The sequence below is a fragment of the Mercenaria mercenaria genome, chromosome 17 (assembly GCF_021730395.1).
Source record: "Mercenaria mercenaria strain notata chromosome 17, MADL_Memer_1, whole genome shotgun sequence".
Lineage (NCBI taxonomy): Eukaryota > Metazoa > Mollusca > Bivalvia > Venerida > Veneridae > Mercenaria > Mercenaria mercenaria.
In genome coordinates, this window is record NC_069377.1 from 63554216 (window position 1) to 63570356 (window position 16141).

General features: G+C 35.1%; 1 protein-coding gene across 7 annotated transcripts in view; it reads left to right on the forward strand.

Annotated features, from left to right (window-relative positions):
• The window catches only part of LOC123536627 (cysteine and glycine-rich protein 1-like), a 56357-nt gene that overhangs the window by 19713 nt on the left and 20503 nt on the right, over window positions 1–16141 (forward strand). For 2 of the 7 annotated variants that reach the window (XM_045319954.2, XM_045319953.2), the window contains exons 2-3: window positions 12674–12804; window positions 15519–15684. In XM_045319954.2, coding sequence (XP_045175889.2) covers window positions 12708–12804; window positions 15519–15684 — 263 coding nt within the window. In that variant the 5' untranslated portion in view covers window positions 12674–12707. Of the gene's footprint in view, window positions 1–1057; window positions 1256–4911; window positions 5065–5113; window positions 5182–12673; window positions 12805–13670; window positions 14711–15518; window positions 15685–16141 lie in introns of those variants that run through there. The other 5 variants (XM_053528421.1, XM_045319955.2, XM_045319956.2 and 2 more) reach the window with 5 other exon arrangements.

Sequence of the window (16141 nt, forward strand, 5' to 3'; positions counted from 1 at the left end):
AAGCTTTAAGTAATCGCATAGTGCGGCAATTTTCCTTTGATCTTTGCAGCATGTTATACATAGTAACACACATTATTACTACAAAACTGTGCTGATATCTTACAAAACTGTTGCGATATATATCAACACGGAAATCTCTATGGAGTTTCATAAGAAAAAAAGTGTTCCGATATATATCAGCACAGTAAAACTGTTCCGATATATATTGGAACACTTTTTCTCTATTGAGGCCCTATCAAGGGAGTATAATTTTTTCCTTTCAAAGAAAAGATGATTTTAGCTCCAATTTACAGTTCACAGAGAAAGAATTGTCACAAACACCTACATTTATAAAGTAAAAGAATAAATAAACTAGAATATTTCAAAAACTTGATAGATATTGCCAAATTCAGAAATACATGAAATATATGAAATTCTGAGATTTCTCAAATGTTTCTTTTTCTTTGATTTTTTTTACAAACAAAACAACAAGTTTTACAATATGTCTGGCCAATGAAATGCAAAGATTTAAAACCAATGCAGAAATTTGTTGGGTACTTTTATCTGGGGAACACATTTTCTAAAACAGAAATTTTAGTGTTTCAGTCAGCGAGGCGCAGAAAGGGAATCAAAATAGTAAAAATAATAAACAAATTTAAATGAAAATAATATATAAATTTTAATGATAAACTATGCGATAAAACAGTTATAATATGTAATGCTCGTGTGTTACCAGGATATATCAGAGCTAAGGGTACATCTCGTTATTTTTCTCTTCACATATCTGTCTCGGCCTACTGGCCTCGACGATATGTGCAGAGAAAAATCCCCTCGATGTACCCCTAGCTCTGATATATCCTGGTAACACACTCTCACACATACTATAACTATTACTTAAGCAGTTCTCTTCAATCATTTGATAAATATTTCAAACTTCTGTTAAGTTGATTGCCCTACATTTTATACTAGGTGCAGAAGTAGTTGTATCGAAAATATTATGTTACTGTAGTATATATACATTGTAAATTAATGTTCCGTATTACGTATTACCGCATTTGACCTTAAAGGCTGTGTACCATGACTTAATACTAGTAGTATTAGGTATTGATTGTACATTCCAAAAATACCAGGGGATGTTTAATGCTTATAACCATTACTGGTCTAAAAGACTGACAGTGTATATTACCCACAAAGAACTGTAGTTCTATGTAATATAAAACATTATTGGATTTTATACAGCTATCATTATATGTGACAAGCACTGACAGCTTCACAGGTAAGCGAAAGATGTTTTTATATTTACGAGGTATCTTGTCTCCTCTAAAATGATAAGATCATGAAATTTGAATGAAAAATTGATATATATATTACAGAATGCATAAGCAGAATTATTGATTTGTGTCAATTACTAAATTATTGATTATGGTTTAATCTGATTATCTTGAGACAATGAGTGTATATGCCACGCCCTGCTATGTTGCAGAAATGCTGAGCTACCTGCAAAAATTTTTTGGTGTTATAAATGGCTTAAAATATTTTGTATGATTGATGGCTGTTTATAAGAGGGTGCTGAGATGTGTTTTAAGGTGATACTTGGTATGGCAGGCTTCAGGGAGATAGCACAGACAGGATAGTTTATTGTCAGCTATTTTTGATCTGATGGAATGGCTGATTGACAGTTCTAAATGTGGAGCTAAGTAATGAAAGTTGGTGCATAGACTTAGATACATGCATGGAATTTCTGTAGGCTGAAAGTAGTTAAAGATTAGGTATTTACTAACCCAGCTATAGGTTAGAGGTAGGGGTATATAGATAAAAGGTGTTGTCTCTGTAGGCTGAAAGTAGTTAAAGATTAGGTATTTACTAACCCAGCTATGGGTTAGAGGTAGGGGTATACAGTAAACCTCGCTTATAAGGAACAGCTTGGGACCTCTAAAATTTGTTCCTTATATCCGTATAGAGAACTAGTTCCTTGTAACCGAGGTTTGTATAACGAACACAATTTGTATATAGTGAACACTATTTGACTGATGTGTTCACCTCTCTGGGCCGACCATAAATCTGTATGTGAGAAAGTTGCAAGTCTGGTACCAGTCCTTTTCTGGAGAGATGGTAAGGTAAACTGCATGCATGTATGTGACCGAAAAATTGTTGAAACACGGCCTTTAACCTAAACTAAGCCAAAATGTACGTCGGTGAGAATGACCGTAGTTTTTGTTCATTTTTTGTCGGTTATTTCTATCTTCTTTTTTAGAGGGCACTACACTATGTCTATAAGATATGTTGCAGTTACGCTATGCTCTACTGCATGTTATGTGAATAGGCATCAACAGTAATATAAAATAAATGTTTAATTTTCTATTTTGCAGACACTAGAAAACGGCGTCTTACATACGGATTGAAGTGCAAATTATACCTATAATTTTGCTATTGTCTATTTTAGCACCTGCTTTAATTTTTACAATTGGAAATTAGGTAAACTGAACTGTTGAACTGTTTGCCATTGTTAATCACGCGTAATTAACACATTTATTAGAATATTTTCATCGTGATGAAACTAGACTAATAATGACCAATATTATAATCCCAAGTCTACTAACGTGTAGTATTTGATAAATGTTAATGATGATATTATATATTTTTCTTTTTATGGTATCATTGAATTAACAAACTAAAGATCATAGACATGAAATCATTTGTTTTTATTCAAGTGCATGAAAACGCGGGAAAGTGCCGAGATTACTCATCAGTGATTCTACTGTTTATTTCCGATTTTCAATATTTTTTATTCTTTATGTCTATTCGCTATAACCGATGGGTTTTCCACTGAATTTCATACTTTGGGACTGGAAAAAGTGTTCCTTATAACCGAGTGTTCCTTATAACCGAGTTCCCTATAACCGAGGATTTTAACATTGAATAAAGAAGGAATTAGATCGGGGAATTGAAAACTGTTCCTTATAACCGAGTGTTCCTTATATCCGAGTTCCTTATAAATGAGGTTTACTGTATAGATAAAAAGTGTTGTCTCTGTAGGCTGAAAGTAGTTAAAGATTAGGTATTTACTAACCCAGCTATGGGTTAGAGGTAGGTGTATATAGATAAAAAGTGTTTCACCACAGGTAACAAAATAAAAGATTGAGACAGTATCCTGGGTGCAGTCAAAAAATTGCAAAAGGTATCCCCCAACAAGTGTTATGTAGCCTTGTATTAATGCTTCTAGACTTAACCTATTCTTCATTTCCTCCTTTTAAATAACATGCTGTTTTAAATCCAATTTTGCTGACTACGTACCCCTTGTCTGTAAAATTATAGGCTGTACATTTGTATTTAACTGACATATCAGTCTTTGTGGAAAGTATTTACTTCCTTAAAGTTGTAATCGATATGCCCTGTTAATTTGAATGGAGTAAAATGTGGGTCAGATTACTGTTAATGACCTGTTAACATGTTAAATGTATGTATCTAACATGATAAAATTGCCTTAAGGAGGTATTGCTTTATATGTATACTTATAGCATAGATAAGAAGCTTGACAGATTGATATAGCATTATACATTGAATAAAATAGTATAGCTGGGTAGAGGAGGGTTCCAGTTTCAAACATACAAACATTCACCGGCATTAACTTGAGAATATGTAGTGCACAAGACATAGACCATTAGCTCAAAGATCACAGTAAAACTTTGTCAGGTCATTTTTCTTGTCTGCATTAATACTTTATTTTGCCTGACTGAATACTTAAATGACTTGGCAGAAATATTGACTATAACTAAACAATGTGTCACTGTCAAGACACAGAACTCTGGCTGAAAGGTCAAGGTCACCTTTAAGACATCTAAGATTTTACTGGTAGTGTTGAACTGTCTGTCAGTATACCTGTTCATCCATCACACTTCGGTGTGTACTAAACTCCTCCTACATTTTGATTCAGTTACAGCTAAACTTGGTATAGATCATCAAAGACTGTCATTTCCTAGTACTATTTTTTGAGTTGTGGGCCTTATTTGGACATTAAGCTGTTACATCTGTACATTGTTTACTGAACTCCTACAGTTTCCTTACAGTTCAAATAAAACTTGATACATATCAACATGAAGTGGATATATTACTGGGACTTCTTTCCAGTTATTATTTTTTGAGTATTTCTCCATTTTTAGACTAAAGGCATATTAGAACTACCTCTCTGTACATTTTGTACTCAAGTCTTACAGTTTCTGTTGAACTCAGATGAAACATGATAATATATTACACTCAACTCCTACAGTTTCCACTGAATTCAAATGGAATATAGTTGCCAAGCAGACATGTGCATATTTTTTGGACTTTCATGACTGTCTGCCTTTTATTGTTTGAATTATGTCCCTTGTTTTGGACAACTAAACCTGTACCTAGTGTACTCAACTCCTACAGTTTCCATCCAATTCAGATAGAACTTGGCAGTTATCATCCGCATGAAGTATTGTTTACGGTATATGGTTTTTAAACAAATCTGTTAGGTATTGTCTTCATTTTATTGTCTGTGTCAGTAGATATTTTTTTTGTAAACTATAAGAGCAATAGCATTAATACTTTGCAGTCGCAGTCTTCTTTGTCATCATTAGATGAGTACATAAGCCAAGAAGCATAACTCTGATTATGCATTTTATGAGTATGCATCATGGCCCTTTATTTACATAGAAAATTGGAATTCCTTTATATTTTCTGTTAAAGTTCACTCTTCATTAATACTGTAAGAGCTCTAGTATCATTAGATTTTAGTAGGTCAAGGACCATAACTCTGTCTTTGCAATTAGGATGATAACAACAACAAATCATTGGGCATATATAAACGTACTCAGTCAGATTGTAATGAATATTCGTAAATTACATACTGTGTCTATTAAATTCATAAACAATGCATTTAAACTGCTCTCATACTAGTTTAATGTAATTTCCCTGTGGCTGATGATTGTCAGTAAAATTTATACCATATGTAAATTGTGATAGCTTGAAGCATTATGATATGAGGACAGTATATCTAAGATAGGCATCTTAATGTGTCTCAGGTTATAAATCTGGATACTGTCATAATTTTGGAGGAAAGTAAGTGCACTTAGTTATATATATCTGTAAGAATTGTGTTAGGTACATGTTTTGCAGATGTACTATGAGTAGAATTTTAGAGAGTAAGGATACTAGATTCAATAAATTAAGGGGAAGGTAAAGATGTTTTCTTATCTTTTGTATTTGTGTTTGGTTAAAGATGATTAGTGCTTGGGATTGTCTCATTTTTAGCTCGACTATATGGAGAGCTACTCACCACGGCATCTGCGCTGGCTTTGGCGTTGGCGTCACACCTTGGTTGTTTTTCGTACCAGTCCACATTTTGCCATACCCTTTTGAGACAATTATAAAGCTTTGAAACTTTCAACACATGTGTATCATCACCTTGACCACTTTTAGGCAAGAGTACATAACTCCATCAAGGATTTTAGCTGAATTATGGCCCCTTTCAACTTACAAATCTTTGTTAAGTTTTTTGTACCAGTTCATATTTTGTGTAAACTGTTACATAGGCTTTGAAACTTTTATCACTTCGTTGTTTATTATAACAATCTCTGTCTGTAGACAAGAGAACATAACTCTGTCAACTATTTTGGCTGAATAATGGCCCTTTTTGGACATGGAAATTGGTACAGTTTTCGTACAAGTTCACATTTTGTCAAAACTATTTGACATGTGGCTTTGAAACTTTGATCACTTGTTTACCATCATAGTCTGCATGTGTAGGCAAGACTACATAACTAGGACAAGGACATTAGCTCAGTTATGGCCCTTTTTGGACATAGAAATTACCGTAGATACCCATGTATAATGCGCACCCGTGTATAATGCGCACCCCCGATCTTAGTCCAAAATCCTGGGGAAAAAAAAAATAATAATTTTGGTCAATTTTTGAGGTGGATGGAAAACGAAAGTAGAGTTTACATCGACACCGGTAATAAATTTTATCTCCGCGGCGGAGAGCAGCATCAGTCTCACGGTACTATCGATTTTTGTTTTCTCGAAAATAAAACCAGTAAATTATTGTTATATTTGTTGTTTTACCTTTTTTAATTCACTATTTTGAATAAATAAATAGCAGCTGATTCAATATTTCGGAATGGTATCTTTCAAAATGACATGAGCTTCTCAATTCAAACTGATAACAAAAGGTGTGATAGTCTTTTTGTCACGATCATAAAGCCAGTAATTACCGGCAATTAACGTGTCACCTCGTGTCAATTATGTTGTTCACAGTTTGATCTCGGTTAAAGATAATTCTTGATCTTTAATTAGTATCATAATTTTTGTGATTTATAAACATTTCTTTCGTCAAAATACTTTTAAATTTATATGAAATTAATTTTGTTTCAAAGAAAAATAAACAATTCGATCTTTTACGGAACGTAACGGCAATCTTAGATTTTAGCGGAGACAGTAAGCGCGGGGAGTAGTTTCCCTTTACCAAAATGGCGAACATCGGTAACAAACTTGTTTTGAAGTAGGAAAATTGTCTATACCTGTATATTATGCGCACCCACGATTCGGGGGTGGTCCCGGGGGTCAAAAAACTGCGCATTATACATGGGTATCTACGGTAGTAAAGTTTGGCATACCATCCCATATTTTGTCTAAACTGTTTGATATATGGCTTTAAAACTTTGAACACTTGCTTACCATCATGGTCACACATTGCCATATAGTGCAAGACTTATCCAAATCCGCAAATACAGGTACATTGTTTGTCTTATCTATTTTTCTTCTTTTGTCTGAAAATCTGGTAATATTTTGACCACATACTTCCATCACTTCTTCGAATTGTCGAGCCTGCTGTCAACAGACAGCTCTTGTTACTTTATGGGGGAAGTGCATAGAAATTATACATAACTCTGTTTTCTCATAATTTGGCAAAATTCATAGATAACTCTGTGTTCTTATCATATGTGTCCGAGCACTGAGACATTGTGGCAGCTTGTGGCTTTAGGGTTATTCTTGCAGCCACTAGTCTTCATAGAACACAGCCAGGATTTGGTCAGTTACTTTATAGAAAGGAGTAATTACAGCAGCATAACTTCAGGTTTTCAGCTGAACTCCAGACTTTGTGGCTGTATGGAAAGGGTAGATAAATTCCAGACATCAGTGGAAGAGGTGCATATATAAATTACAGTTCTAGTTTTTCTATGGAACATCCTAAGATGGATTGCTTTCATTGCTGTATGTGGCTGGGATGATATTTATTTCTGGATTTTTTGGGGTAAATAAATGCTTGAGAAAGAGCACAGATATAAGTGTAATCTCATTGGTCTGGAATTTAGGACCTTTTTCATTATCATTTCCATGGCAGTTTTAATGACTACTGAATCATATTTGCCAACTTGATACCTCTGTGCATTAATTAATAGCATCCTAAACTAAGGTACTTAAATCTTTATATACCTGGTTTTATCTACCAGATGTTTGTTTAGTTTTATGTGTATGTTTATAGAACATTTTATCTCTGTTGTTTGTTATATATCATCTATCCAGACTGAAGATTATCCTATTTTGCCTACTGTAAGATACTCCTTGACATCTCTGAATTCCTGGACCACCAAGGGTTATCACTTTGCAGTGAAGTTGACAGTAGAAGAAACAACAAAAACAAATCCATGTGAATGAGACATATAGGAGCAGAGCACAAGAACATAAGTTATTAATCTGTGGGTGTGGTATAATTCAGCAGAATACATTAATTATTCCCCCCTCCCTCACTATTGGAGTCTGTAAGGGGAGGGTTAATGGTGCATTTTCCAGTTGTGAATATGGTATTTTCTATTCTAAAAAAGTACATCACAGAAGAATTTGGTTTAGTAATGACTGAATTGAACACGGTGCCTTGGCGTCTGTAGTGTTTAGTTTTGTCTTTGCTGAACTATTTAAAGCAACTTCTTATTTTAGTGGATTTTTTGTCAGTATGGGAAAAACCAAACTTTTGGGGTAGGGAAAAAAAGCTGCTCATTGGTGTTAATAAATAACGGAAAAAAGTCCTAGGTATCTGAATTAATTTGTCATCCACCTTGTAGTCATGTTGAGAAGTTGTCAGTTAATGGTGGACAACAAATGAGCATTGGTGCAGAACATTAGGTTGACTGAATGAAAAAAAGCAAATGTATAGCATAATAGTGCAGGAGACAAAATCTGTGATTTTAATTTAAGAGCATTAATCAAATGCTTTAAATGATGGAAACTGCAAATATCGCAATAAAAAATCATTTTGATGCAGCCGGATGAATTTATAGGTTTATGGTATCCTGACTGTCAGGCGGAAATATCAGACTCTGGAGAGAGAGGTCTTGAAATTATTGATCTTCACAGTTTCATGAAACAAGGTATTTGTACCTTTTCAGTTCAGGAAAAACAGTAATTAATCCCCTGCCACAAAGGGTGGGGGAGTTATAGGAATGATCTCAGTCCATCCTTCCGTCTGTCTGTCCGTAACACTTTCATGTCCGCTCCATATCTCCTAAACCCCTTGAAGGATTTTCATGAAACTTAGGTCAAATGATCACCTCATCAAGACGATGTGCAGAACCCATGAGTCAGCCTGTCGGCTCAAAGTCAAGGTCAGGAGCCTTCCATTTTGTGCCCGCTTTATATCTCCTAAACCCCTAGAAGGAATTTTATAAAACTTGGGTCAAATGATCACCTCATCAAGACGATGTGCAGAACCCATGAGTCAGCCATGCTGGCTCAAGGTCAAGGTCACAACTTAGGGGGAAAGGTTTGAGCCTTCCATTTTGTGTCCGCTCTGTATCTCCTAAACCCCTTGAAGGATTTTCATCAATTTTGGTCAAATGATCACCTCATCAAGGCGATATGCAGAACTTACGAGTCAGCCATGCCGGCTCAAGGTCAAGGTCACAACTGAAGGTCAAAGGTTTGAGCCTTCCATTTTGTGTCTGCTCTGTATCTCCTAATTCCCTTGAAGGATTCATATGAAACTTGGGTCATATGATCACCTCATCAAGGCGATGTGCGGAACTCATGAGTCAGCCATGCCGGCTCAAGGTCAAGGTCACAACTGAAGGTCAAAGGTTTCAGCCTTCCATTTCATGTCCGCTCTATATCTCCTAAACCACTTGAAGGAATTTAATAAAACTTGGGTCAAATTATCACCTCATCAAAACGATGTGCAGAACTTATGTGTCAGCCATGCCGGCTCAAGGTCAAGGTCACAACTGAAGGTCAAAGGTTTGAGCCTTTCATTTTGTGTCCACTCTGTATCTTCTAAACCCCTCATCAAGAACTCATGAGTCAGCCATGTCAACTCAAGGTCACATCTCAAGGTCAAAGGTTTGAGCTCTGGATCTCCTAAACCCCGTGAAGGATTTTCATGAAACTTGGGTCAAATGATCACCTCATCAAGACGTTGTGCAGAATTCATGAGTCAGCCATGTCAGTTCAAGGTCAAGGTCACAGCTAAAGGTCAAAGGTTTACCCTTTCACTATCCATAGCAGTGGCGGGGGATTTAGCTGTCTTTCAGACTGCCTTGTTTTAGCTACTGTTTTATAAGGCTGTGCATACAAATTTGATACCTTTGAATATAAATCAAACACAAATGGCAAACACATTCATGTAGTTTTTGGTGCCAGAAAAAAATGAAACTGCTGTTTTGTAATTTCATAAGGATTAGGTTCCTGTGAAAGTCCTTATCTTTTAATTTATGCTTGTGATTTAATCATCATTATGAGAGGTAAAGCAAGATAGTCCTAACTATAGGATTTTTTTATGATACATACAGTTTTCAAGCACTATCAGCTCACTATTGTAGACAAAACTTCTTGAAATTCTAGTGTTTTATTTTTTGCAACGTTGTAGCATGTTGCATTACAAGATTCACTCTTTTGAAAAATTAAGTGATTTAGGAAATCTCTTATTTCGTTATTAAAAGTGAAGTAATTTCTTCAGTTGCTGATTTCATGAGTAAAGGGATGTTTCTATGATTGCACATTTGCTGCTGTGTAAATATATAAATTTCACTAAACAACTACAAACTTGACGGTAGAGCAAAGAGGGCAGGATGTTGGGTAGTCCGTGTTCAGACCCTATGTTTTGTTCACAGGAAACTCCTAAGGCTATTAAAATATTGTATAGTTATGTTCCTTTACTTCTCGACACAACATAGATAATCAGAGCCAAGAAAGATCAGTCAGAATATATAAGAGAAATGATTTGAAAAAAAAATAAAAAAGATTATCTAGTCGGTAGCCAGATAAATTGGGTAACTTCGTAGTAAGGGGGATATTAGTCTAGGAAGTTGGATTGGTTGAGTCCCGTTATCAGCTGAACTATAATTTGAAATAAGCACATCATAAAGTTCTTTTTACAGTTCAGAACAAAGCACAAGGAAAAGATAGCATTTCAAGTCCTTTAATAAATCTGAATTAAGGACTTTAATATGATCGATTTATTTGGTCAAACACTATTTTATGAAACATTCTACTTTTGTATTTACGACACATTTATGATGATCAAAACTGTTTATAATGTGAGTGCAGGCTATTTGGGAAATGAACTTAATTTACATTCACTTCCTGTTATTACTGTGTTTGGAGAGAAAAAGAAAAATGTAATTTGTTTGAGTATTTTGATCGTATCTACGAATCCTCTGTGTCTGATTACTTCCCTTTTGTGGTTGACTATAAAACTATGAAAGTTTCTGTTTTTCTAACAATTCAATGGTGCACATCTCGTATTTGGACAACTGTGTTATCAATTATAACCTGTATCATGCTGGACAAGAGTGATTCTGCCTCTGCAAGAGTGATTCTGCCTCTCCGACAAGTGTTGAGTATGATCAGTCTGCACATCCATGCAGTCTGATCATAATCTACACTGTTTGATTTCACTCCTTTTAACAGTTAATGGTACTGTCCAAATTGAAACATGGACAAGTTCATTATTGCAATTTAGCAGGGAAAGGTTAATACATAACATCAAAAAGAATTGTGGGACTTTAAATTCTGTTTGTTTTTAGCTCGACTATTCGAAGAATAGTCTAGCTATTCTACTCACCCTGGCGTCGGCGTCACACTTTGGTTAAGTTTTTGCATGCAAGTACATACAGCTATCATTTAAAGGCATATAGCTTTGAAACTTATTTATTCTTTTTCTAGGTCAATTACCAACCTCACTGGGTCAAGTTCCATAACTCTAACATGTATTTTGAGCAAATTATGCCCCCTTTTGGACTTAGAAAATTCTGGTTAAAGTTTTACATGCAAGTTACTATCTCCAAAACTAATGCAGATATTGAATTGAAACTTCACATGTGTCTTCGGGGTTATAAAACTAGTTGATAGCACCAAGCCCCATAACTCTGACCTTCATTTTGACCAAATTATGCCCCCTTTTGGACTTATAAAATTCTGGTTAAAGTTTTGCGTGCAAGTACATACAGCTATTACTAAAAGGCATATAGATTGGAAACTTATTTTTCCTTTTTCTAGATCAATTACCTACCTCACTGGGTCAAGTCCCATAACTCTGACATGTATTTTGGCCAAATTATGCCCCCTTTTGGACTTAGAAAATCCTGGTTAAAGTTTTACATGCAAGTTACTATCTCCAAAACTAATGCAGATATTGAATTGAAACTTCACATGTGTCTTTGGGGTTATAAAACTAGCCGATAGCACCAAGTCCCATAACTCTGACCTTCATTTTGGCCAAATTATGCCCCCTTTTGGACTTAGAAAATTCTGGTTAAAGTTTTGCGTGCAAGTACATACAGCTATTACTAAAAGGCATATAGATTGGAAACTTATTTTTTCTTTTTCTAGATCAATTACCTACCTCACTGGGTCAAGTCCCATAACTCTTACATGTATTTTGGCCAAATTATGCCCCCTTTTGGACTTAGAAAACCCTGGTTAAAGTTTTACATGCAAGTTACTATTTCCAAAACTAATGCAGATATTAAATTGAAACTTCACATGTGTCCTTGGGGTTTTAAACTAGTTGATAGAATCAAGTCCCATAACTCTGACTTGTATTTTGGGCAAATTAAGCCCCCTTTTGGACTTAGAAAATTCTGGTTAAAGTTTTGCGTGCAAGTACATACAGCTATTACCAAAAGGCATATAGCTTTGAAACTTATTTATTCTTTTCCAAGGCCAGTTACAAACCTCACTGGGTCAAGTTCCATAACTCTTAACATGTATTTTGAGCAGATTATGCCCCCTTTTGGACTTAGAAAATTCTGGTTAAAGTTTACATGCAAGTTACTATTTCCAAAACTAATGCAGATATTGAATTGAAACTTAACATGTTTCTTCGGGGTTATAAAACTAGTTGATAGCATCAAGTCCCATAACTCTGATATGCATTTTGGTCAAATTATGTCCCCTTTCGAACTTAAAACTCTTTTGATATTTAACATTTTGGGTAATAATTTCCTGCTTCTGTGACAATATTTCGAATAGTCGAGCTTGGCTGTCTTACGGACAGCTTTTGTTTTTGAAAATTGTTGCAAAACATCTGCAGGCTATTTGGTGGTCACCTACATAATGTTTCAAACATATTTTTGGCCAGTTTTGTCCTATGCAGGTGTAAGTATTTACAAACTCACAAAACTGATATTTATTTTCTAGTTCAGGCTAACATGAATGACAAATTATATATTTTCAGGTATTACTGTTTACAACGTGTCGAGATTCACACAATGTCAGACCGCTGTCCAAGATGTTCAAAACCAGTTTACTTCGCCGAACAGATGCTAGCTCTCGGCAAGAAGTACCACAAGTTGTGCCTGAAATGTGGTAAGTTGCTGTGAGCTTAATTTGTTCTAGTCTTAAAGAACTCTTATAATAATGTTAAAAGATTGTTTTTGTAATGGCGCAGTAATAGATCAGAGGTATGTTGTATCTTCCGGAGGCTGCAGGTAGTGAGTCTGAGTACTACAGATGAAGAATCATTTACCAGACCAGATTGTTAATTGATAAAATTATATGATCTCTTCTAATACTGTCAGCAAAATAATCTGTCTTGTCTGGAAAGTAATGGTGACAGCTCATTAGAAACAAGACTGTATTGGACCGGGCAGTATGATAAAAGTCTTGTATTGCCTGGTCACTACAGACCTGTCACTTAGCAAGCAGGTATGGTAAGGCATCTATGTAAGGTGGCCATCCAAATGGTGTTTGCTCTGTATAGGTTGCAGTGTATACACTATAGATAGGGCAGGAAATACTTTAAATGATAAATCCAGCGATATGTTATTTTTAGATTTGAAAGTAGGTATATTACATTCAAATTATACTTTAAAATGAACAATGATTGGTTGTTCAAAGGTTGATAAGATTCATTGTAGGTTTAAACTTTCAGAATATTGTACCTACAGGAAATATCTCCTCTGAAAGTCTCTGGTATTCGAAAGCTCAAGTCAATTCTTCAGCATGCCAAAATGATAGTTTTAGACAAAAACAATCTTAAAAGATAGAAGTAGAAGTTAACATTTGACGGATTGATAAGTAATAGTTATAGTATGTGTGAGAGTGTGTTACCAGGATATATCAGAGTTAGGGGTACATCGAGGGTATTTTTCTCTGCACATATCGTCGAGGCCGGTAGGCCGAGACAGATATGTGAAGAGAAAAATAACGAGATGTACCCCTAGCTCTGATATATCCTGGTAACACACGAGCACTACATATTATAACTGTTTTATCGCATAGTTTATCATTAAAATATATATATCATTTTCATTTAAATTTGTTTATTATTATTTTTACTATTTTGATTCCCTTTCTGCGCCTCGCTGACTGAAACACTAAAACTTCTGTTTTAGAAAATGTGTTCCCCAGATAAAAGTACCCAACAAATTTCTGCATTGGTTTTCATTGGCCAGACATATTGTAAAACTTGTTGTTTTGTTTGTAAAAAAAATCAAAGAAAAAGAAACATTTGAGAAATCTCAGAATTTCATATATTTCATGTATTTCTGAATTTGGCAATAACTATCAAGTTTTTGAAATATTCTAGTTTATTTATTCTTTTACTTTATAAATGTAGGTGTTTGTGACAATTCTTTCTCTGTGAACTGTAAATTGGAGCTAAAATCATCTTTTCTTTGAAAGGAAAAAATTATACTCCCTTGATAGGGCCTCAATAGAGAAAAAGTGTTCCGATATATATCGGAACAGTTTTACTGTGCTGATATATATCGGAACACTTTTTTTCTTATGAAACTCCATAGAGATTTCCGTGTTGATATATATCGCAACAGTTTTGTAAGATATCAGCACAGTTTTGTAGTAATAATGTGTGTTACTATGTATAACATGCTGCAAAGATCAAAGGAAAATTGCCGCACTATGCGATAAAACTGTGGTAGAGTAGCTCATTTCTTATCATTTATTATGTGATGAAACCTGTCAAAACATGCAGAATGTTATATCTTATTTATATTAACATTTGTCCCAATTTCTAACATAATTTTTTATACCTGCAAATATAAAAGTTGAAGTAATACTGCAGGGGGTTCAAGCAGTTCTGACAATGAGAAAGAGTTGTAGATGGTCATCATTTGCCTGAGCCTTAGATATTGTCCGAAGAGACACCAAAGAGGCACCGTAGGCAACAGTTCCACCAATAAAGCTGCAAAGACGCCTTATGAGCTAATCTGTGTGCTGTGTGAAAACCAAACCAAACAGAGCAAGAAAGCTGGTAGAATGAACACTGTTGATATATTGTTGAAGACAATAGGACAAGGGTTAAACTAAATATATTGTACCTAAAAACCTGTTCATGTCTGTCAATGAGATTTGATTTCTATTAAAGTTAGAAATGTGTGTGATTTAGCCAAAATTTGCTAGAAAGCCTTGATATTTTCATGACCTTGGAGTTTGCGTTGTCTGGCCAGACATAGGCTAGGTCCTAACCCAAACCATAACCCACAGACAAGGACGTTACTAATGACATCTCATGGAGTATTTGCTGAAACCAGAAAATTCAAACCTGGTAGCTCGAGAAAAATATGTGTAACATTATAGTCTTCTAATGTAGATAATAAATGTTCCACAATTGTACTCCTTGTTTCATCTATGTTGATACAATAAAAAAATTAATTTCATGACATTTTAGGCCTACTTGGCTACTTCAGAATGACGTGTATTCCTGGATTACAATGGACTTCAAAGATCAAATTACCTATGAAAATGTTTTGTTTATTGGCACAACTGTGAAATCCCCGGAAATAAGTCCACTGCAAATATTAATATTCAGAGTAAATATTTTGCCTTCTTATTTGAGCCGTGCCATGGGAAAACCAACATGTGGCTTTGCGACCAGTATTGATCCAGACCAGCCTGCGCATCCGCGCAGTCTGGTCAGGATCCATGCTGTTCGCTAATGGTTTCTCTAATTGCAGTAGGCTTTAAAAGCGAACAGCATGGATCCTGACCAGACTGCGCGGATGCTGGTCGCAAACCCACTATGTTGGTTTTCTCATGGCACGGCTCATTTATTGTTTAAGCTGAATGTAACAAGTTACTGGACAGTTATACATGCACGAACCATGAGGATGACATATTCTGTAAGGCATGCTATGGCAAGAAATTTGGACCCAAGGGTTACGGGTTTGCTGGAGGTGCGGGAGGGCTGTCAATGGACACGGGGAAACCGTACGAAGTTACACGTGGGTATGTGAATTCTGTTTATTTGGTTAATATCACAAAATAATGTTTGTCCTTTTAACACTGGAATGAAGTCATTTTCAAGGTCATGCAAATGGAAAACCTTTATAAAATATCAGGATTCTAGTAATACAGAAAACAACTTTTTCAAAGACATAGAGCAGTAATGGGCTACTTGCCTTTTTGTCTATTATGCTTATAGCCCTTTTGCTCTAACCATTACTTTGTTAGGATCAAAGGAATTTGTACATATAGGAACATTAATGATGTTATGATACAGACATTTATACAAGCAATTCATGCATACCAAATGATGTAATATTAAATATTTTGGAATGTAAACATATTGTGTTTTATATATAATCAAGTTCCTTTCCTACCAATGAAAGATTTTGACATGAAGTGTAAAGAATTGCTTTAAATTCAGTTATCAGTAGTTCACCAGTGTTACATTGTTAGTTAA